The sequence below is a fragment of the Lutra lutra genome, chromosome 5 (assembly GCF_902655055.1).
Source record: "Lutra lutra chromosome 5, mLutLut1.2, whole genome shotgun sequence".
In the NCBI taxonomy this organism is placed as follows: Eukaryota; Metazoa; Chordata; class Mammalia; order Carnivora; family Mustelidae; genus Lutra; species Lutra lutra.
This window is the reverse complement of record NC_062282.1, coordinates 61,622,102-61,644,786: the sequence shown is the minus strand read 5'-3', so window position 1 is coordinate 61,644,786 and position 22,685 is coordinate 61,622,102. Positions and strand designations below refer to the sequence as shown.

The 22,685-nt window shown below is 38.8% G+C and overlaps 1 protein-coding gene across 2 annotated transcripts; it reads right to left on the bottom strand.

The window, feature by feature from the left end:
* Positions 1-535: 535 nt before the first annotated feature.
* On the bottom strand, positions 536-16,180 carry NPM1 (nucleophosmin 1). Of its 2 annotated transcripts, XM_047729997.1 has the most exons (11): positions 16,008-16,180; positions 13,942-14,021; positions 13,276-13,395; positions 12,827-12,920; positions 12,403-12,509; positions 11,990-12,057; positions 7,589-7,646; positions 7,117-7,200; positions 6,305-6,406; positions 3,722-3,796; positions 536-892 (listed from the first exon to the last, which is right to left on the bottom strand). In XM_047729997.1, exons 1-11 carry the CDS (start codon positions 16,063-16,065, stop codon positions 854-856), a joined length of 885 nt encoding a protein of 294 aa, XP_047585953.1. In that variant the 5' UTR covers positions 16,066-16,180; the 3' UTR covers positions 536-853. The 2 variants fall into 2 exon arrangements, with proteins under 2 accessions (XP_047585953.1, XP_047585954.1); XM_047729998.1 differs by lacking the exons at positions 536-892; positions 3,722-3,796 and adding an exon at positions 4,842-5,176.
* Positions 16,181-22,685: the final 6,505 nt, after the last annotated feature.

The following is a 22,685-nucleotide window of genomic DNA, read 5'->3' as shown; positions in this document are numbered from 1 at the left end:
CAAAACAAGAGGAAGAAGAGTAATCTGACAGAACCATCATACAATTGGCACAGGGTAAAACAGATAAAAGATGCCAAGAATTAGCCCCTAAATGTCCTCATGTAACCACCACATGCAATAAATTAATCTTTCTCCTACAGATTTAAAAATGTGTAAATTATGTGCGTTTTTTGGGCAAACTAAAAAAAGTCAACAGAATTTGTTCCCCTTTAGATGAAGAACCCACGTTGAGAAAAGCTGCTGCAACATGTTCAACTTGCCAGATTTTACCAGTAAAAACTGGGCTAAAGTGGATAGGTGGTCTGAACACTTGGAAACACACCTGCATGGTCATAATTATCATCTGTTATTAAGAAGTGGGAAGCTTTAAACATGAAATGCTCAAGATGAAAAATAGATGGGTTTAACTCCAAGAAGCAGATCTATTTGGAGGGGTAGGGAAGGGATTTTAGGATAGTATTTGACACTTTAACTATGTACACTTATTTCTTTGACAAAGTATAAGAAGGGTAAATAACAGAAAGAGAAACAGTGCTACTTTATTAAAATACTGAGTTTATTTCACATGTATATTTTTGTCTCCCCACCATTTCCATTTGTCTGACCACCACTACTACTATGTCCTATCATAACATTCCATACATACTTAAAACCAAGCAAAGGGTGGAGTTCCATCTTTAAAAACTAAACAGGCATTTTGGACAACACATTCTTGGCAATGGAACCTGAACAACATTTATCAGACACGGTAGGGAAAGTTCTCACTCTGCATTATAAAAAGGACAGCCAGATATCAACTGTTACAGAAATGAAATAAGACGGAAAATTTTAACAAACTGTTTAAACTATTTTCTTAAAGAGACTTCCTCCACTGCCAGAGATCTTGAATAGCCTGGAAAAAAAAGAAATGCGGTTAAAGAACCACAACACTTCATAGACACCAATAAATTAAACCACGTCTCTTTGTACAGTTCAACATATCTATTTTTCATCTTACCACCAAAAAGGTTCACTACGTAATTAAGAACTAATTTCAACCAAATATATACTCAGACATAATTTATTTCAAATACTTCAAATCAGACTAAAGTCATGTGAATCTTTGTAAGCAGAGTCAATGGTACCAGTATACATCTAATAGCTTAGATAAATGAAATGCAAGAGTAGGGAAGCCAGTTTGGCCAATGTAATCTGCTTTAGGGCTGCCAGATTTAACATGTAGAAATACAGAACACACAGTTAAACACATTTACTTCTAAGCCTATGGGACACATACTAAAAAAAATTACATTTACTTGAAACACACCAGATTAACTACTCACACTTGCTCTTATCTGGTTTGTTAAATCACTTAACACCAATCTTCCAAGACATAATCTGTTTTCCATTCTTAAAATCTAATGATTTGATGTTGTCTACTCACAAAAGAGCATCTCTGTCCATTTCTATGTCCTCCTTTAACACATGATGAAATTCTTACTTATTCTCATGCTAGTTAATCCACGTAAAAGAATCATTACTCAAATGACAGTCTTGGCTAAGTATAGTTATTAATTATCCACTTCAAGTTGGCATTTCTATTCCTATTTATAGATAACGTTCTTTTTTAAAAAAGCATCTTGAGATGCCCGGCTGCTCAGTTGGTGGGGCATGTAACTCTTTATCTTGGGGTTGTGGTACAAACCCTGTGATGGATGGAAGGTACTTAAGAAAAAAAACCTTTAAAACTATGAATAAAAATAATAGTCTTGATGTTTGTCAACTCTACAGCCTTCAACAAGTTCCTTCTAAGACAATAGGAGTACATTACAGTAAGTTTTTTGAACTTCTCTGCATTTACATAATCCTACTGCTAAACATAGGCTTTATTCAATTAACCATTTTAAAATGTCACTAAGAACATTTAGAATCTTTTCTTCAGAAGTATGATTTTCAAGGCTTCAAATAGAGGACTCTGAAAAATACCATTATTCAACAGCCACAGGGTTTCAAACACAAAGGAACGGAGTATCAAACGTGAGTAAATCTCACAAAAATCCTCCCTCAGTTCAATATAAATGCTGAAGAACAATCTCATGACACTCTAGTCAAAAGAAACCTCAGACGCCACCGGGGCAGTACTATGCAGAATATGAGGACAGCAAAACACCTTTTGTAGTATCATCACTGCTTTGAGTAAACATTTTATCTTTACAAAAACATTCACCAAAATTTCATCTGTTGTTTCTTCACAAAAAGCAGTACAATTGTTTTCATTAACTCTTAATTCAAGAGCGTTTGCAAAGATTTGCTAGTATTTCTCAAGTCCCATCTGGAAGGGATTTTACTAGCCAAATCCTCAGAAGCAACGCTCTTTCACTAGAAAAACTGCACAAGCAATGGAAAAAAATGTTTACACATTGTGACCTGTATCTGTAAGTAGGCTGTAAAAACAGGAGGCATATTTATAGTTTTGATCAATCTCTGTAATAGTAAGCAGAACTACTTTTGGATATTGCAGAAATTTCATCCTTGCACTTGAGAATAGGCTTTCCGTTTTAGACTCAGAAAATACTTCTGAAAGCAGGAATTCAGTCATTTCAGCTGCCAAGACTGATACGCTGGGTGGAAGTCCTTTACAACTTCGGTTATTTTTTTTTCCCCTGAATTGTTCTTAATTCCAAGTTTTATTTCACCACTTCCTTTGGTACTAGTGGGAGAAATCATTTGTTTTGTGCTTCCCTGTTATTTACATCTTACTTTCCACTACACAACACTGAACTAATAGCTGCATACTGCAGTTTCACAAGATTTTTGTGTAACAGATGTCCACTATTCAGAAAATTCACACTTGCACTTTGGGGTTCAAATATACACAAACAGAACAGCAACCAAAAGAGTGCAAAACTGTATTTCATCATTTCACAGCCATGTCAATTAAGGCTGACCTCACAAATAGTGTTGAAATACTGAATGGGTTTCAAACTGGACATAAACAGTACTGCCATTTAAGTCATCTAAGTACTTAAATAACTGGCAGAAAATAAACTCCAACTGACAAAATTTCCTCGTTTACTGAGAAAAGTTGAGGCTTGGGGATTCTTGACAAAAGCCGTTTAACAGAGTGTTCTGTATATATAAGACGCCTAGGAACCTTACCTGTTTTTAAGTTTTCCTTTATAATCTGAGTCAGCAACCATAAATAAGACAATAAAAATAAATGCATTTTTTTCTATTAACAAAATAACACATAATACAAAACTTAACAGATGACTCCAACTAAGATATTGAATATTAACTACAATTTGGCTTCTTGCTTCCAGATTTTACACTTTAGGTTGATTTCAGCAAAATATGCTTCCCCTAAGACCTATGCAGAAAATGGTATTCTCTGCCAACTCACAAGAAAGCCGAAGTCCAGACTACCTCAAGTACTCAAATGGAGCAGCAAGGAAACCACAGAATACTACTTCCTTAACCAACAAAGCACCAAAATTAAAAGTGAGTTCAGGAACCAAAAAGATAATTTACCCACTATTATCAAAAGCTGAGAAAAATGTACTGAAGAGTTATCTTCTCAATCTCTACCAACTAAATCCTTAAAAGTTTCCATGTATTTAATCTCAAGTATTGTCTGTGGTTAGGAACCTTTTAAAAGAAGCCAATACTTAAACTAAAAGAATCATAGATAAGGCACAGTAAAATACTTGGATTCGGTCTTATGTCCTGAAAATTCAGTTACCTCTTGGTCAGTCATCCGGAAGCAATTCTTCACATAATTGATGAACTTGGCTTCCACTTTGGGAAGAGAACCACCCTAGGAGACAAAAGCATTATTAAGGTTAAGTACGGAAACACTGTTTTTGAGGTATTAGGAAATTCCTCACAGATTTTCATGCTATTTACACACATCACTGGTTCATTTTATATCAATTCAACTCTTTCATTTTAACACTGTTTTTTAGGCCCAGAAACACCTACTGGGCAACGAGACTTAAGAGCTAGGTCTTCCATTAAGGAGGGCTCATGATGTAATGAACCCTGGGTTTAAGACTGATGAATCACTGAACTCTACACCTTTGAAACTAACACACTGTGTTAATCAATTGAATTTAAAGTTAAAAGGGGGGAAAAAACCTTAGGTCTTTCATAGTATTCCCATACTGCTACATTTATCAGTCTTGAATTCTCTCCAATTTTAGACAATATATTTTGTCTAAAAATACAAAATATAAGCTACACTTGAGATTCTTCAGACCCTCAAATGTCAACTGCCTGCCTACTGTATTATATATACCACCCAGAACCAAATACAAAACAAATGTATACCCTTTTTTGAGTACCACATACAAAGAAATCAAAATTGTTTTAATACTTACTAAAAACCTAGGTTCAGCACAATGCTAACCTGGGAGTCAGTTCAGGACGTTTATGAAGTCAAATGGGAGGGAAAATTAGCCCCACATTTCACTAATTGTAACTTGGAACCTCCTTCATCAATTATGGATACAGGGAAGAAATCGTAATGCTACTAGCACCAAATTATTTTCAAAATATTTCATCACCAAGTTACAATTACTGCAAAATACCCTGAGACGTTCATATTCATCACTACTTCTGATCTTTTTTACACTAAGTATATCCTTTTTGTTTCCTCTTTTTATAACTAAATTTTAATTTTCCTTTAACCTCAATTTTCTACACATTTTGAAAGATCAAGGTTTCAAAATGTCAAAGGAATCATGGCACGAACAGTTTAGGGATCAGACATATGGTGTAAGATAGTTAAACTACCTCTATAACCTAGAAAATAAACCTTACTGTAATTTCCAATTTTTAAATTATTGTCACATACATTCTTATTTGATTCATTAAAATATTTATTGAGCAGCTAGGGAGATACAGAAGTGACTGAAACATCATCAATAAGTGAGGCAAATGCACACATCATAGAAAGCCAAGTGTAAGGGGTCACTGAAATCACAGCAGTCAAAAGAAAAGTGCTTTAGGAGATCAAGAATGAGATTGCTTCCAGCCTGGAAGGGGGTGTGAGTAGGTGGCAAATCAGGAAAGGGAATTTGAAACTTCAGTCTGGATTGTTGATGACAGTCCGTATGGACTATATTTGTCTCTCCTTTTCCTCTCTCCCCAGCTTTGGGCTTAATTTACCAGTAGTGCCCAGGACTGTTCAATTCGCCTGTAATTAAATCAAGGAGATAGGACCATATTAAAATGGGGGGGGGGGATCTTAAAGATGTCATTTTAGCACTGTATGCAAGGGATAAAAATAAAGCCGTGCTACCAGAACCTAGAAAGGATACCATAGCACCAAAGCACAAATGAACACATCCTGGTTCTAAACATTATTTTTCCAACTGACTCTTCACTGCACAAGGACATCTAGCAAAGCCAGGTAAAACTTAGAAAGCACAGGAAAAACAAGGGGAAAGGAGAGTCAGCGACTTTTCATCACCATCCCGCCTTTACTCTCACTAATTGAGGTCTTATATCGTAATAATTCAGAATTACAGCCTTTCACAAATGTTTCAAAACATTTTAAACTATTTATTCCATATTCTACAAGTCCAAGTTCACTAAGGTTTAGTTGAGCTCCCCAATCAAGCAACAGGATGAGAGCTAACTTCTTCTCACATTTCCACTAAGACAAAAGGCTTTTAAATTTAAGCATTATTAAAGATTCAAGATATTATCACATATATTGACCAATAATATCTCAGTATAAAAAGCAAATAGAAAAAGACATTTTCCAATTTGTTGGAAAATGTATGACTAGAGTCAGTCATGAGTATTTTTTTAGCTACACCACCAAGCAACAACACTGTCTCCACTTTTCCAGTGGCTTATAATTTTATAAAACCCAAACGCCCTCTGCTGGTTCTGTAGCATCTTACAACCAAAAAAACAAGCAAAGGAATCTACTGAACTTTTAAAATTAATATATAATGTATTATTTGTCATGCGTACAGGTCTGTGAATCATCAGTCTTACACAATTCACAGCAGTCACCATAGCACACAGTTAAGATCAGAATGAACCTTAAAACCAACTTAGTTGTATTTCTTTTATAAAATAAAATACAAGTAAATTCAAGTACATACCAAAAAAATCATGAGATTAGAAAACAAATGTGAAAAAACAAGTAATGCATTTCTGAAAACAAAACAAAAAACACAAAAGGGGCAGGTAGATGTAGCAAGAAAAAAAAAAAAAGGAGCAATGTAGCTCCAAGCCTTCACAACAGTATTACCTTAACATAGGGAAGAATAAACCTATCTAGTTCTTAAAGAAAGATCCTTTTACTCACTTTTTCTATACTTGCTTGCATCTTTGCTTTAATGTCTTCTACAGAACTAGGTCCTTTCGGTGTCTTGGGAGTCTTTTCCTGTTTTTTGAAAGATTCTTGACCCTGGGTGGGGGGAGAAAAAAGATGAACTTCAAAAGGTCCTTAGAGTATAGCTCTTAAGACCCATCCCCTATCTACCTGGTTTTTCTCAAGAAAAATCCCTCTTATTTACCATCCTTCTTTATAAAATGTACATAGTTGCGCTGTTATTTCAAATTAACATCTGAAAAACTTTTTTATTCTTAGTATCATCCCTTAAGAAAGGAATAGGAATACTTTGAGCTTGCTTTTGTAATTCAACACCAGATCAGTTCTACACTTAGAGGAAACCACTTAAAGGTTTCAAAATTGAAACCCAAAGGCCCCAAGAATGAAGCAAGTAAATGCAGCTTGATATGCTGGAGGCCCATCCTGCAGCTTCTAATAATCTCCAAGCCCAGGTACTGTGGTTCTTTTAAGCTGTCAGATCCTAACACACAGCCGGGGTTGAAAAACTGTACCATGCCATAAAATACTTTCAACAATCTCCTTACAGGACACAACGGTTTGTAATGCAGTAAAAATCTTTCTGTTGGCATCCTCCTCCACTAAAATGCCAGCAGTCATCCATAGGAGAGTAATTACTAACAAGCATACTTTGGCTCTTTAAGACACCAATTACAAGGGTTCTCCAAACAATGTCAAATTTCAGACTAGCTTCTTCCACAGGAGAACTTTGTAGTTTTTTAACTACTACAATGAAAGCTGCATTTATGTGTCATGGTGCCACTTACTTTTGTTCTTGGTGTTGATGGTTTTGAGTCTTTTCCGTTCTGGTTCGATTTCTGTGCATTTTTGGCTGGAGTATCTCGTATAGACTGCAATTAGAAATTAATCTTAATCACTGCCCTCTCCTAAACAACAGATATGAGTGCAAATAAAACTTCCTTAACACTATGTCTGTGGCAGTCAGGCTAAGACAAAAGCAGTCATTCTGACAAAAGGTGTAAAGAACTAATAAAGTGGGAGGAGGACCCATGGATAAAGAAAATAGATCATTCTTCACTACTACTTCACTACTACTACACTACTACTTCACTACTACTTTTAGGATGACAACCCTACTCAGGACTAAAATAAATATGAGATCACCAACTCCTCCCAAGGCAGCTTTCATTAACTACAAAACAAGTGAAAAGCACTAAAAAATTTCCAGTATTTCTGTTATTAGCTGTTTCAGACTTCATACCATTGTATCCTACTTACTTTCTTTACTGGAGCCTTTTCTTCCGCTTCCTCATCATCAAAATCATCATCATCATCACTACAAATGAAGAGAGTTATTAATACTGACTCAATGCACTCACATAAGCCAAAAAACTATGTAGAAATTGGATGAACTTACAAGTTTTGTCAATCAAGACAATAACTTTCAGACTTTTGGGGACTGACAAAAAGAATCAAGCAGGATCTTGAAGAGCTTTCTGCACGTTCATCTTCATTACAGCATTATTCGCAATTTCCAAGAGGTGAAGCAACCCAAATATCCATTAACAGTCAAATATATAAGAAAATGTGATGTACACACAATTAATGGAATATTCATAATTATTACTACAATATTCAGATTTTTGGGTAAGATTTGAAGGAGAGCGAGCAAGCATGGAGTGGAGCCCTCTAAATCTCAGGACCCTGAGGATCATGGCTGACCTGAAATTAAGAGTCGGACACTTAAACAACTGAGCCACCCAAGCGCCCCTGGAATATTCACTTTTAAAGGAAATCTGTCACATGCTAAACATAGACGAACTTTGAAAACACGGTTAACTGAAACAGAACAGTCACAGAAAGACATACTACATGATCCCACTTAATGAAGTATCAAAAGTAATCTTTATACTCCTAAGAACCCAAAAGCAGATTGGTGGTTGCCAGGTGGCTCCAGACAGCTGGAGAATGGTAGAAAGGAGTTTTCACTCAACAAGTATTATTTTCAATATTAAGTAGATAAGAGTTTAAGCTTTATTACACAATAGTATGAATATGGTTAGCACTCCTGAACTGCACACTTAAAAAATGGTTAAGATGGTAAATACTGTGTTCTTTTACAAATAAATGAGTAAAAAAATTGGAGATCGTAGTCTGAAGAAATTAAATAGAAACATATCTTATGTTCACACATCAGTAGAAATATTCTAAGGTGGCAACTCCAAAATAATCTACAGATTCATCACAGTCCCTCAGAGTCCCAAATGACTTCTCTGTAGAAAATGATCCTAAAATTTGTATCAAAATTGAAGAACCTGAAGCAGCCAAAACAATCTTGAAAGAGAACAAAGTTGGAGGATTCACCTAGTGTTTTCAAAGAAACCCACAAAAACTATGAAGCAACAGAAATCAAATTGTGTTTTACCAGCAGTTAACGATACACACACATTAATAAAACTGGAGAGCCCAGAAATAAACCCATGTATTTATAGTAATTGTATTTTCAACAACAGTGATCACACTGTTAATTCAATGGCAAAAGAAGCCTAACAAATGGTGCTGGGACAACTGGAAATCCACATGCAGAATCTTAAGTTGGTCCCCCTAACTTCACACCATACAGAAAAACGGACTCAGAAATCTATCAAAGATCTAAATATAAAACACAGTAAAGATTTCACTAGAGTTGGCAATTGCTTCTTAAGTTAATACCAAAAGCACAAGCAGCAAAATAAATAAAATGGACTTCACAAGTCATTAAAAACAAAACTTTAAGCTAATGTGACATTGTATGGTCAACTATGCTTCAATTACAAAGGCGGCAATGAGGATATTAAAAACTTTTGTGCAAAGGATACCACTCAAGAGTGGAAGACAACCAACAGAATGGGAGAAAATATTTCTATCTGAAAAGGTGCTTGTCCCAAAACACAAAAAAACTCTTACAACTCAAATAATATCAAGACAAGTACTAGTAATACTATAACATGCATGATTCTTTTAAGACTCAAGACATCAATCACATACTGTATGTAAAATTCCATTTACAAGAAATATCCAATATAGGCAAATCCATAAAAGACAAAGTACATTACTGGTTGAGTAGAGCTGGAGAACATAAACGTAAGTTATAGTATGGTTTCTTTCTGAAGAAATGGTCTGAAACTGTGGTGATGACTGCACAACTATGCAATGTAAGAACCACTGAATTGTGCATTCTAATTCTAAACTGGTGAATTGTAGGGAAAAATTTGAGAAGTTCATGTAAGTATTAGCTAATAGCAAATGTAATTCATATTTTAATTACCTCAAAAACTAACTTTTATACTAGCCAAAATGTTTTTTCTTTTCCACACTAGTTTCTAAATTAAGCAACTTCATCTACTTGCACCAAGAAAACACCCATCTTTCCAGAACTGCGGTAAATTAATATGACTGCCAAATTATCACGTAGTACAGGCAAAGCTATATATACACTGTCCTTTAATTTAAACAGTGATTCTGTCAATTTTGGCCTTAAAGCCCAATTCCTGTTATGTTCTTCCCCACACTAGAAACAAGATGACAAGGATTTCTATAAAACCAATTATCACAAGCAGTTTTATTTAAGTATCCCTACCTATACATTTATCTGACCACCCACCCTTTCTTCCCTTATATGAAAACTTAGTAATCTGGACCCTGATTAACATCTATATGTATTTATTTCACTCTTCCCTCACCACCAAACTTAAAGACAACTTAGAGGGAACATGGAAGAACACAAACTCTTCTACACTGTGGTTGTATCAAGAAATACCTATTTTAAAGACAGGAAATCTTTCAAAATCAAGCAGAATAAAGACAACTGGGTCCCACTCCAAAGCCTTCCTAGAAGGGATTGTTTCCTCACTGAATAGGTTATTGGACATAAACAGTAAACCTGCACAAAGGTAATGTGAGACCAAGGACTAAGTAAAATTCAAAACATATATACCATTCAGGTTTCTCATTTCTATTTTAAGTCCATTTCCCATTCTTCTCCTGGGGTATATCATTTTAATTCTGACTAATAAAAACTATGCTCCAAAGTAGTTAACAGTGAAACAACAACTAAATTGTTTCTAAGTCTGATATGCAGGTAATCCTGCATTTTTTTAAAGCATTCTACTCTTTTGTCTTTTCCTACTTTACAGCCTTCACTGCCATGCTCAAATGGCTTTTTTAATAACTACCAGCTTGGCTAGTTGAGGTTACTGAAAACCTAACTCTCATATTTGATCATTACCTAGTATATGTTTGACCTTAGATTCTGTTTAAATTATGTTATATACGTGTGTGTGTGTGTGTGTGTGTGTGTGTGTGTGTGTGTGTACATATATGGACCAACCTGGGAACTCGGGGAAAAAAGCTGACAGATCATTAAAAGTTTAACTTATCAAAAGTTACTAATATTACTGCACATAGGAAAGACCAATTACAAACAGCATTTTATTTTTTAGGTGCATAGAACTCTACCTCAGCCTGATCAAGTTTAATAGATCTATCATTAAATTGTTTCCACCCCAATTTTAAATCCTCCACGAACATCCTCTTAATCTCTTTTTTTAAATACTGTATTTACAGGAAAGAGCTCACAAGAGAATGTGAGAGAGGGAGAGACAGGGCACCAGTGAGCGCACACACATGCACACCCACAAGCAGGGCGAGGTGCAGAAGCAGATTCCCTACTGAGGGGCTTGATCCCAAGACCCTGGAATGATGACCTGAGCGAGCCAAAAGCAGACACCCAACCGACTGAGCCACCCAAGCACCTTTTTTTTTCTCATTTTTCATTTATTTGACAGAGAGAGAGAGATCACAAGTAGGCAGAGAGGCAGGCAGAGAGGGAGAAGCAGGCTCCCTGCTGAGCAGAGAGCCCGACGTGGGGCTGGATCCCAGGACCCTGAGATCAAGCTCCAAGCTAAAGGGAGAAGCTTAATCCACCAAGCCACCCAGACGCCCTCCAAGCACCCATTCTTAATCTCTTTTAGAAGAATCTTATTTTACCAGTAAGGAGCAAAGAACCATAAGCCAAAATCTTTGTGAGGGGAAAAAAAACCATGAAGTAACAACTTACAAATGAATGTAGCTGGAATTATTCAGATTCTTTCTACCCAAACCATTTATCATATAGCGTTCAATAAAAAACATACCAGCAGACCTGTAAGACCTGTAATCACAGGTTCACTAACTCTTCCTGAGAAAAAAGCTAGTCGGGGCGCCTGAGTGGCTCAGTGGGTTAAGCTTCTGCCTTTAGCTCAGGTCATGATCCCAGGGTCCTGGGGTCGAGCCCCGTGTCGGGGATCTCTGCTCAGCGGGGAGCCTGCTTCCTCCTCTCTCTCTGCCTGCCTCTCTGCCTACTTGTGTTCTGTCTGTCAAATAAATAAAATCTTTAAAAAAAAAAGAAAAAGAAAGAAGCTAGTCAAATACATTTGGGAAATATTGCATATTCTTTTAAAATTTGCAATACACTGCAGCATTGTAAAGGCTCTTAATCCCGTAATATTCTTTAACTCAGCTATTTTAACTCGAAATAACAACCATTGGCCATTTACCCTTTAATTATATTAATTTCACAGGACAACTATAGTAAATAATTTCCATAAACTAACCCCCGGACACCTGTCAAGCTCCTAAGAGCATACTACTTATACTTACTCTTCGTCATCGTCGTCATCATCGTCCTCTTCATCATCATCTTCATCAGCAGCAAGTTTTACTTTTTTCTTAAAGGAAAAAAATATATATATAAATATATACACCCATATACTCATGAACAAGTACTGGCCTTAACATAAACTAAAGGCCAGAGTAAGATATCCGCCGTAGGGACGCCTGGGTGGCTCAGTTGGTTAAGCAGCTGCCTTCGGCTCAGGTCATGATCCCAGCGTCCTGGGATCGAGTCCCACATCGGGCTCCTTGCTCATCAGGGAGCCTGCTTCTCCCTCTGCCTCTGCCTGCCATTCTGTCTGCCTGTGCTCGCTCTCTCTCCCTCTCTCTCTCTGACAAATAAATAAATAAAATCTTTAAAAAAAAAAAAAAAAAAAGATATCCGCCGTAATTTCACCTACCTGAGGAACCTTGCTACCACTTCCAGGGGCAGAACGCTTTCCAGATATACTAAGGAGTTTCACGTCCTCTTCCTCTTCATCTTCTGACTCTGCATCTTCCTCTACAGCTAAAATAAATTTATTATCCACTATTAAAACTCAACCGACAAGGAAGAACTCAGAAAAAAAAGGCATAACATAACAGTAGTGAGCATTTAAAAACAAAGATCTACTAGAAAAACAGCAAACAGGGCAGAGAAATTTTTTAAAAAGGACTTTCCAAGGCGAATACTCTCCTAGGTTTTAAATGGGGGGGGGAGGCTTTTCCCGTTATTTCCATTTGAATGATTATGAAGACAAGAGTATTAGAACTACTGAACAAAGTTCAAATAGGGAACAAAGCAACTGCATTTGAGAATGAATAGCCTAATACATAATAACATACCTACTAAGTGCTGTCCACTAATATGCACAGGTCCTGAACCACATTTCAACCGTAAGACCACAGGTGGTGTTATTTCAAAGCCCCCAAGGGAAACCTAAAAAGGAAAAATTTTTAAGGTTGAATGTTTAGTATAAAAACCTTTACACGATAAACTTGGAATAATGTTTGCATTAACAGGCATTACAGGCAAACTCATACAGGCAAACTCATTACAGGCCAAATGAACAAACCAGTGAACCTGTTTTTCCACTTCTGACAAACAAGTAGCAAACCACTATGCTCAAGAGTTGATCATTCAACCCCACAGTGAAAGAAGACACAGCTACTGCTACTAGAAAGAACCAAAGGAAATTCCTCCTTTCTAAGTCCTTGGTCTAAGTTAAATGACATCTATTTTAATGCAATAGAATCAGACCTTGACATAAATTCCAAAGTTTAAGTGCCCTTACCGTTGGCTGTACAGACATTTTCAAAGTTGCCAGTGTGACTTTAATTGGACTGCCTTCGTAATTCATTGCCTCTGCTTCAACAATGTGCAATTCATCCTTTGCACCAGCTCCTAAACTGACCTGTGAACAAAAATAGCATTTCAGCTTAAGTTCGCATTTTATAATCCCCCAAAATCTGTCTTCAAAGAAAAAAAAACAATTATAAAACTATTATTACCACTGATAAAAAACTTTATTGTGCACGACATTCAAGTTTTATGTCGCCTTGCCAATCCATTTCTAATATTTGATACATTTGAATAAATGCATAGAAATGTATTTGATGGCATAGTGGTAGCTTACTGACAGTATGGATCACCTAACATTTACTGGCCACCTATCACAAGTTAGGCAGTAAGGCTACAGGCCTTACTGTAGAGTACAAAAAAGATTCATCACTGCCCTAAAGGGTTTTATAATGCAGCCAAAGAAACAAAGTACATAAATATGGAAAGCTGAACATTAGTGTGACTGAACTTCACATGATTACCAACTGAGAGGTAAAGATGCCAAGTGCACTATCACGTATATACAATACTCAGTTATAAAAAAATATCGAAGTGTTAAGTCACATAAAAAGAAATAGGCTGATATCAAGAAAAAGTTTATTTTGGAAAATGTAAATACCGTTCTTAAAGATAACTGGTGTTCATTTTCATCATTATCCACCTTAAAGTGATAATCCTTGTCAGCCTTTAGTTCACAACCTGTAAATAAAGCGAAAAAAACAAAGAATATCACTGAAAACTTAAGGGAAGATGATTGAACAAGTTTTCTACTGTTCTAGCTACCAAAAGGCAGGGCAGAAGTAGCTCTTCCTGGATTTCTTGAACAATTGTCTGTAAACATCAAATAACATCCACACATGGCTTTATAAATTCCACTTTCCCACTATACTATCTCATTTTCTACTACACTACTATTACTACTTTCAGGTAGAAACAGGCCCGAAGACCGAGTAAATCTGGAACTGAAACCTGTATCTTGAAACTAAGTCTAATGTACAATATTGATAAAACCCTATTAAAAAAGATGAATTACCTACCTAAGCACCCAAGTGGCAAACTGAAAAAGGAGAATGGTTACACAAACACCTACATGAACAGCTTATACTTATGAGAAAAACTACAAATATAAAAAGAACCAAAACTTACTACAGGGATCAAAATCCCAATCTGAAGTTAACAGAAATGATATACATTAAATTATGCTCAAAAATTATATTTAAGAATAGACATACCAGGGATAGTTCCAGTAGAAAAGATTAAAACAAAAATATGGCATAAAAGGATCAAAAACCCTGGCTATTCAAAACGGCTAAAAATAAAAGCCATAATGTACAGTGCGAGTTATTTACTCCCATTCCATCAATAGGCAAGTTGTTTCAAGGACCATCAGATTAACATTTTAACTAAAACGATTCCATTTAACTGCCATCTAACAGTTACTGGTATACAGATGCCTCAATGTTATCTCAATTAACAAATCTCAGCATGATCTATAAAGAACAAACGTGGGGCAGGATTTGCACTTACTTCAAAGCCTGACAAAAGATAGAGCTTCGACAATTTCATGAGAACTGAAAACCAAAGCTGGGCTCTTTCTACTAGGGTACTGCGTTCTGGAGAGGGGAGGGGAAGATTCCTAAACAGTACTAGCCCTTATCGACCCTACACACGTTTCCCATCTTTTCAGAAGAGCTGTTTGCTCAACGCGTTCCAGAAGGCGGTCTCCACCAGCCTCCCTCCAAAAATAAAGCACCAGCTCTAGAGGCAAGGGTCTTGGTTTAAATCTACAAGCACAACCTTCGTTAAGTCACCTCAGTTCTGCGCATCAGCACCGTCATCTGCAAAGTGGGCTAACTCAATCTACCAAAGTGAGAACAAAAAAAAGCGCTCTATAAATGAGAACTGCCATCACAGACGTTAAGCACTGAACAAAGACTCCCACAATCTTGGCTCCACCAGCCACTCTACCCAACATTTCGCGCCCAAGAGCTTCAATTAAGCCCCAGGATGCCGGGCTCCGGGGTGACAAGACACCAGGTAGACCCGGATGTAATGCCCACACCCCCTCCTTCCCCCAACCACGTGGCAGCCACGTGCTCCCAGCGGTTGCGGCCTCCCCACGCCGGGCCGCGCCTCCCCTCCCCCCGCAACTGGCCGAGGCACCGGGGCTGAATATCCGCCCTAGAGCTCCGCACTCCTGAGGCCCGAGGACAACGCCAGGCTCTAAATACCTTTTTTCCCCAGAAAACAAGACCATGCCCCACACCACGGATTCCCACAACCTCCAGCACCAAGGCCGGGCCCAGCATGAAAGACACCAGCTAAGAGTCACAAGCCTACGAAATCACAGAACCCAAGAGAAAATCATGCCCGTGGCTCTACCGCGTGGCCCCAAATAAAGCCGAACCCTCAGCCTGTTGGTTCTACGTTACCTCAGGCCCCGGGCCTCGGATCGCTCCTGCCCCAGGCTTCAGGCTGCCCCTCCTTCCCCCGCTTCGAGCTCCAGCTCTCCTTTTCTGACCTCCCATTTCTTAAGCTGCAGGGCCCCGGCACCTCGCTTCCCTCCCTCAGGCCTTCTAGCGTGCCTAGCTTTCTCTACCAGCCCAGGCCTCAGGAAAATTCCCGCCCCCCCACCTCAAAGCCACCAGGCCCTGGTCGGCCTCGCCCCAACCTCCCAGCACTTACCGAAAAGATAGTTCTGGGGCCTCAGGGGGCTCATGTCCATATCCATCGAATCTTCCATGGGGTGGTGGCTCGCACTTAGGTGGGAGAGAAGGCGGACGGAGATAAACGACTACTGTTCACAGAACAGCCGCGCAGGACGGAATCACACCAGGGAAAGGACGCGGGCTCCCTGCGCACATATATAGCATCGTGAAGATCTCGCGAGATCTTCCCAAGTCCCGTCTCCGCGCGCGTGCTCGGGAGCCCCCCTCCCCCGGACGGTCCGTCTCTCGCGCAAGCGCTCTTCAACGCCACTCCTTTTTACCTCGCCCCCCACCTCCTCCAGGTACTTCGCGGGCTCCCACCGAGCACGCGCACTCCTACCCCGGCCCCACCCCTCCGCCGCTGCCGCCTGCGCGCACGCGTGCTTTCCCCTGGTAGCGCGCGCTGTCCCCCTCCAACCCGTCCACGTCCTCTCCGGCTCTGGCGGGCCGGCCTAGCGCCAGGATTCTGCGCAGCCCACCCTGTAAAATGGCGACGGCAACCCTCAGCTGTATGAGGGAGGGCGAGCCGGTTGTAAATGAGCCAGAGAGCGGCTCTGTTCACCTTTCTCCATCACTTCGTGCCTCTCAAGTCTCCAGACAAGCATAACCACCTCGGGATTTTGACTTACCTGAAGGCTTGGGCTCAGAGTTCATTGTTTCCCCAAAGTTAAAGCTTCAGTTGCCAGAAACAGTGGATTACTGTTTGTTTCTTGGGGAGAAAAGATGTAGCTGCTGTGCGGACTTACTCAACTGCTTTTATAGCTCTTTCCTTTCTGAGGAGACATCTCTGAAGTTGAAATCTCTCATCTTGATGTCATTTGGGGACCTAAAGGGGACTGAGTGAGTCTCTTCCATATGAGCAGGGCAGGGGCCAACCCTGGTTGATTTCGCCAGACACAAGATTTATTTAAAAGGAATACATACCCACAATATGTCCCCATGTTAAGATCTGTGAGGTACATGTGACTTATTCCCACTCTGGAGACAACAAGTGCCCAAATGGATGAAGTGGTAAGACAGGATGCTCTAGCTCCAAGCCCAATGCTAACATCCCTCTGAAAGAGTTTGAAGGGATATGTGTGGGTCCGGTCGCTGAAGCAGTGCAATTCTTAATCTTTAATATTGCTACGACTGTTCTAACCTGTGAAGAAAACATACGACTTATAAGAAATGCAGAGGCCTCAATTAGACTCTTTGGGAGTGAGTCTGGAAATTATTATTCTCAACAAGCTACATTGGTGACAGAGGATCCCAGTCCCTGGAGCCCCCGGACACTAGTGCGTTTTTAAGGATTTCCCTAATTAGCTTGTTTACATCAACAGATTAAATAATTTAAGAAATTGTGGAAGGAATAAAAATAGTGAGAGCGGTGCCCCACCTCCTTTTCTCCAAATACAATCTAGTTGGGAAAATAAACTGTAATACAGGTGAATCAGCTATTAACTAACAGAATCAAATTCTAAATTTGGAGAAATCAGTGAAATTAGAATGTGAAAGGGAATGAGCTGTTCCCCACCCCCAAATGAAGAAGAGTCTTCACCAGTCTGGTTCTTGGATCTTTTGATATGCAGAGTATGATGGCCAATTGCTAGAGAAAATCCTGAGACTTAGAAGGATATATATGTAAAGAGTTGAGAAAGGCTGAGAAAGGGAGGGAGGACTAAACAGAGGATTAGAGATTATTTAAAAATAAAATCTTACAAAAAAAAAAAAAAGATCTGGGCATGAGAAAGTCTCAAGAGGAGCTGTAGGAGAATGGAGAAGGAGAGCTTAGTATTCTTTAAGCCCATGCCAGTATTAATTGGAACTACTTTGTACTTTCTGGATTCTGGACCATGATTATTCAAATGCAGCTCTGCACAGAGCCTGAGCCATGTGGGAACCATATCTCATGTTATATAAACAAATACATTTGTTTCTTAAATATTTTAAGCACCTAATCTAGATACTATCTCATGGAATCAAGCAGTTTAAAAAAAAAAAAAACTACTTATTGCATTTTTTTCAGATTTACAAACATAACAAATGCTCACTTCTTAAAATAAATTAAAATTAGTTAAGCCTATACAAAGTGGAAAAGTAAGAGTGCCCCTCTTTCCACATTCCCATTCCTATTCCCGAGGATTAGTCACCCATAATAGTTATGTGTGATTTTTTTCCTTCCAGATTGTCTATCTACCTATCTATACAGAGAAAGAGAGATGATATAGTTGGAGGGTCTTCTGTATTTTTTTTTAATATGGATGATTCATATATTGTTCAAGTTGCATTTTCAATTTGCTTGCTTTGTTCAAGAATATATTTTGGAGGGGTGCCTGGGCGGTTCAATCAGGTAAGCGTCCAACTCTTAATCTCAGTTTGGGTCTTAATCTCAGGATTGTGAGTTCAAGCCCTGAGTTGGGCTCCATGCTGGGTGTGGAACCTACTTTAAAAAAAGAAATTTGTGGGACACCTGGGTGGCTCAGTGGGTTAAAGCCTCTGCCTTTGGCTCAGGTCATGATCTCAGGGTCCTGGGATTGAACCCCACATGGGGCTGTCTGCTCAGCAGGGAGCCTGCTTCCTCCATCTCTCTCTCTGCCTGCCTCTCTGCCTACTTGTGATCTCTGTCAAATAAATAAATAAAATCTTGAAAAAAGAAATTTATTTATACTTAAATAAATATATATATACACACACATATATACATATACATATATATTTAAATATATAGAACATTTCCCCACACTAGTACATAATATGGATGTAATTTACTTGTCCATTCCTCCATTGATGGACACTAAAATTATCTCCATAATCTTTCTATAAGAAAGCTTTAGTAAATATTATGGACTGAATGTGTGTGTGTGTATGTGTGTGTGTGTGTGTGTGTGTGTGTGTCCCACCCCAAATTCATATGTTGAAGCCCTAACCCTCAATGTGACTTTATTTGGAGACTGAGCCGATGAGGAAGTGATAAAGGTTAAATGAGGTTATAAAGATGAACCCTGATTCAATAGTGCTGGTGTCCTTATAAGAAGAGGAAGAGACATCAGAGCTTGCTGTCTCTCTCAGCTATGTATATAGGAGAAGGCAGCCATCTGCAAGCCAGAAAAGAGCTCTTTCCAGAAACTGAATCAGCAGGCACCTTCACCCAGCCTCAAAAACTAAGAAATAAATTTCTGTGGTTTAAGTCACCCAATCTGTGGTATTTTGTTATGGCAGCCTGATCAGACTGCTACAGTAAGAATATTTGTACATATATCCTTATGGATGTCTAAAAGTAGTTTTGTAAATATACTCTAAGCAATGGACTTGCACAGTAAAACGGCAGCTATTTCCTTACAAACATATATACACATGACTACATCTTTTTGTTTACATAAATAGGGGCACACTTCATATAGTGCTCTCTTAGCCTGTTCGGGCTGTTGTAAGAAAATCAGTACAGATTGTGTAGCTTATAAACAACAGAAATTTATTTCTCACGTTTCTGGAGGCCGGATGTTCAGGATAAGGGTTTCAGCATGGTTGGGTGAGGATCCTCTCCAGATCACAGACTTCTTGTGTCCTCATATGGTGGATGGGGCAAGGGAGCTCTGTAGGATCCCTTTAATAAACACACTAATTCCATTCATGAGGGCTCCATTTTCCTGACATGATCACCTCCCAAAGGCCCCACCTACTAATACTATCACCAATGGTGGTTAGGATTTCAACATAGGAATTTTGTGGGGACAAAAGCCTTCAAACCATAGCAATTATTCCTCAACTCCCCTTCTTGATTTCATGTAACTTAGCTATCTTTCCATGATATATTTGAGATCCAATGCTTTCTTTTTAGGAGTTGCATAATAGTACATAGGATGTATGTATATATTATTGGTTTAATTCCAGGTTTTATTTATTCCTTCATTTGTTAACACATTTTGTGGTGGAAATTTTCAAACTTTACAAAAATAGAACATTATGATGAATACCCATATACCCATCACTCACCTTTAACAGTTATCAACATATAACCACTCTTGTTTCATATACACCCTCCCACTATTCGTCTCCCCCTCTGCTAGGTTGTTTAAAGAAAATCCCAAACATGTATATTTTCATCTATAAATACTTAAGTAAGTATCTTTAAGAGATAAGAACAATTTCTCAAAACCTAAACATAATACCATCATGATCAAAATCAAAATTTTAAATAATTACTAATATTATGAATTATCCAGTTCAGATTTCCCTGATTGTCTCACAGTTGGTTTGTTTGAATAAGGATGCAAACAAGGTCAACACATTATGCAGGAAGACGTGCTGTCACTTACCATGTCCCTTTATCCCCTGTATTTTCTCTAAGTTAGCAGACAGATCTGTAGCTGCTTTGTCAAATGGTTAGTGGTTGCCACTAACTACATGAGGCTACTTAAATTTAAATTAGTTAAAATTAATTAAAATGGAAAAGTCAGTTCCTCAGTCTCACTGGCCAAGTGCTCAATAGCTATGTATGGGATAGCACACAAAAACATTTCCATCACCACAGAAGGTTCTGTGGGACAGCTGTGATGTAGAGGCTTCCCCAGATTGGTGTTCACCTTCCTGACAAGAACATTTCCTAGGAATACATCCTCTTGTGACAAGAGGCAGATAATGTCTGGTTGTCTCTTTTTCTTTGGTATTATGTTTAGCTATTGTCAGCCTAATTCTTCCTTTATGAAGTTCTCCACTCCCCTACGTTTTGACTGATCACTGCCTCTGTTCATTATTTCTAATTTTACCACTCCCTCTGTATTTATTAACTAGAATTCAACAAAGGAGGACTTTCCCTTATCAACTATTTAGTTTTGGGGCGCCTGGGTCGCTCAGTGGGTGAAAGCCTCTGCCTTTGGCTCAGGTCATGATCCCAGAGTCCTGGGATTGAGCCCCGCATCGGGCTCTCTGCTCAACGAGGAGCCGGCTTCCCCCTCTCTCTCTGCTGGCCTCTCTGCCTACTTGTGATCTCTGTCAAATAAATAAATAAAATCTTAAAAAAAAAACAACTATTTAGTTTCCCTGAAAAATAGTCCATAAATGATTGTATCTTTCCTTATATTTACTTGTTTTACCTTTCTACAAAGATGAGTAAGTTTTTTTTTAATCATCTTCATGTATACATGAATTTTAACATAGCTAGTATTTAAACTTATTTAAGTAATTCTTTTCTGTTGCTCAGAAATTTTGTCAGTGAGAGCCCCTTCAAGTTGGCTTTAATGTCTTTGTGAAATGACATTACTTTTGAGTATGATAGAATATTCTAGGCTTACCTTGTACATTTCCTATTCCTGAACTGGATTCAGCTATTTCTTTAAGGGTCCTGATCTCTTTAATGGAGATGGTATTAGAGATCACATTCTAGTTGTGAAAGGTGCTTATTGCTATGGGGTTAATTGTTTTCCTAGGACTTTCCAATGGACAGAACTAGGAAATATTTTCTTAGGTTAAAGACAATAGGGACGCCTGGGTGGCTCAGTTGGTTGGGCAGCTGCCTTCGGCTCAGGTCATGATCCCAGCGTCCTGGGATCGAGTCCCACATCGGGCTCCTTGCTCATCAGGGAGCCTGCTTCTCCCTCTGCCTCTGCCTGCCATTCTGTCTGCCTGTGCTTGCTCTCTCTCCCTCTCTCTCTCTGACAAATAAATAAATTAAAAAAAAATTTTTTTTAAAATTATAAAAAAAAAAGACAATATACTACACTCGTTGTTTTGCATCTCTTGTTTTCTTTTTCCCTCACTTCTCAGTATATCTCAGATATCATTCCATGGCACAGCATGTAAAGGCTTTTTTTTTTTTTTTTTCCCAGCCCATTTTATAGCTGCACGGTGTGGATGTACTCTAGTTTACGTAACCAGTTCCCTGTTAATGGACGTTTGGGTTCCTTCCAGTTGTGTGCTATTGCAATTGGTACAGCCAGGAAGAGCCTTGTACATGCATCAGTTTGTGTTTTTATCAGGTTTGGGCAGCATTATAATGGGTCAACTTGGCTCCGCCAAGCATCCCTCTATGTTTATAGTTATTTTCACATGAAACTTGATGGGCAGAGGAGAAGCAGCAGCATTTTGGTTTTCATGCCCAGAAGGCTGGGGCAGTTACTTTGGCGGCTAACACACATGGTGCTTACTTACTCGCTTACTGGTTTGGCACGGGGCAAAATTCAGGCCGACAACTGCCTCACCTCCCCTTGCATCATCATTCCGTTTCTACAACTCCTAGGACTTGCAGATGTCTAGCTCAGTGAAAAGGACACCACCTTCGGCGAGATACCCAGTTCCTCAAGGTATCTTGGAGGTATCTCACTACTTGGAGGTAGTGAGAACTAGCATCAGTTTTGGTCTGTCTCATGGATTCCAGCTTGTCCTTGTGCTCTCTAATTTTTTATCTGTCTATGCTTCCTGACTGATGCCCTGCAGAATTCAAGCTGTAGTATCAGACATGAAGACAGCAGCCTTATAGCTCCACCATGCATATGATTTTTTTATTAAAGATTTTTATTTATTTATTTATTTGACAGAAAGAGGGAGAGAGATCACAAGTAGGCAGAGCAGAAGGCAGAGAGAGAGAGGGAAGCAGGCTCCCCGCTGAGCCGAGAGCCCGATGTGGGGCTCCATCCCAGGACTCTGAGATCATGACCTGAGCCGAGGCAGAGGCTCA

Bases quoted from the DNA above. Each gene is read 5' to 3' on its own strand.
- NPM1 (XM_047729997.1), bottom strand. From the start codon at position 16,065: ATGGAAGATTCGATGGATATGGACATGAGCCCCCTGAGGCCCCAGAAC. The intron at 7,647-11,989 runs GTAAGTATAAGT...CTTCATTTGTAG, and splicing joins GATGACGACGATGACGAAGA to TGATGATGATGATGATTTTG. The intron at 893-3,721 runs GTAACTGAATTT...TTTTTTTTCCAG, and splicing joins TCCGGATGACTGACCAAGAG to GCTATTCAAGATCTCTGGCA.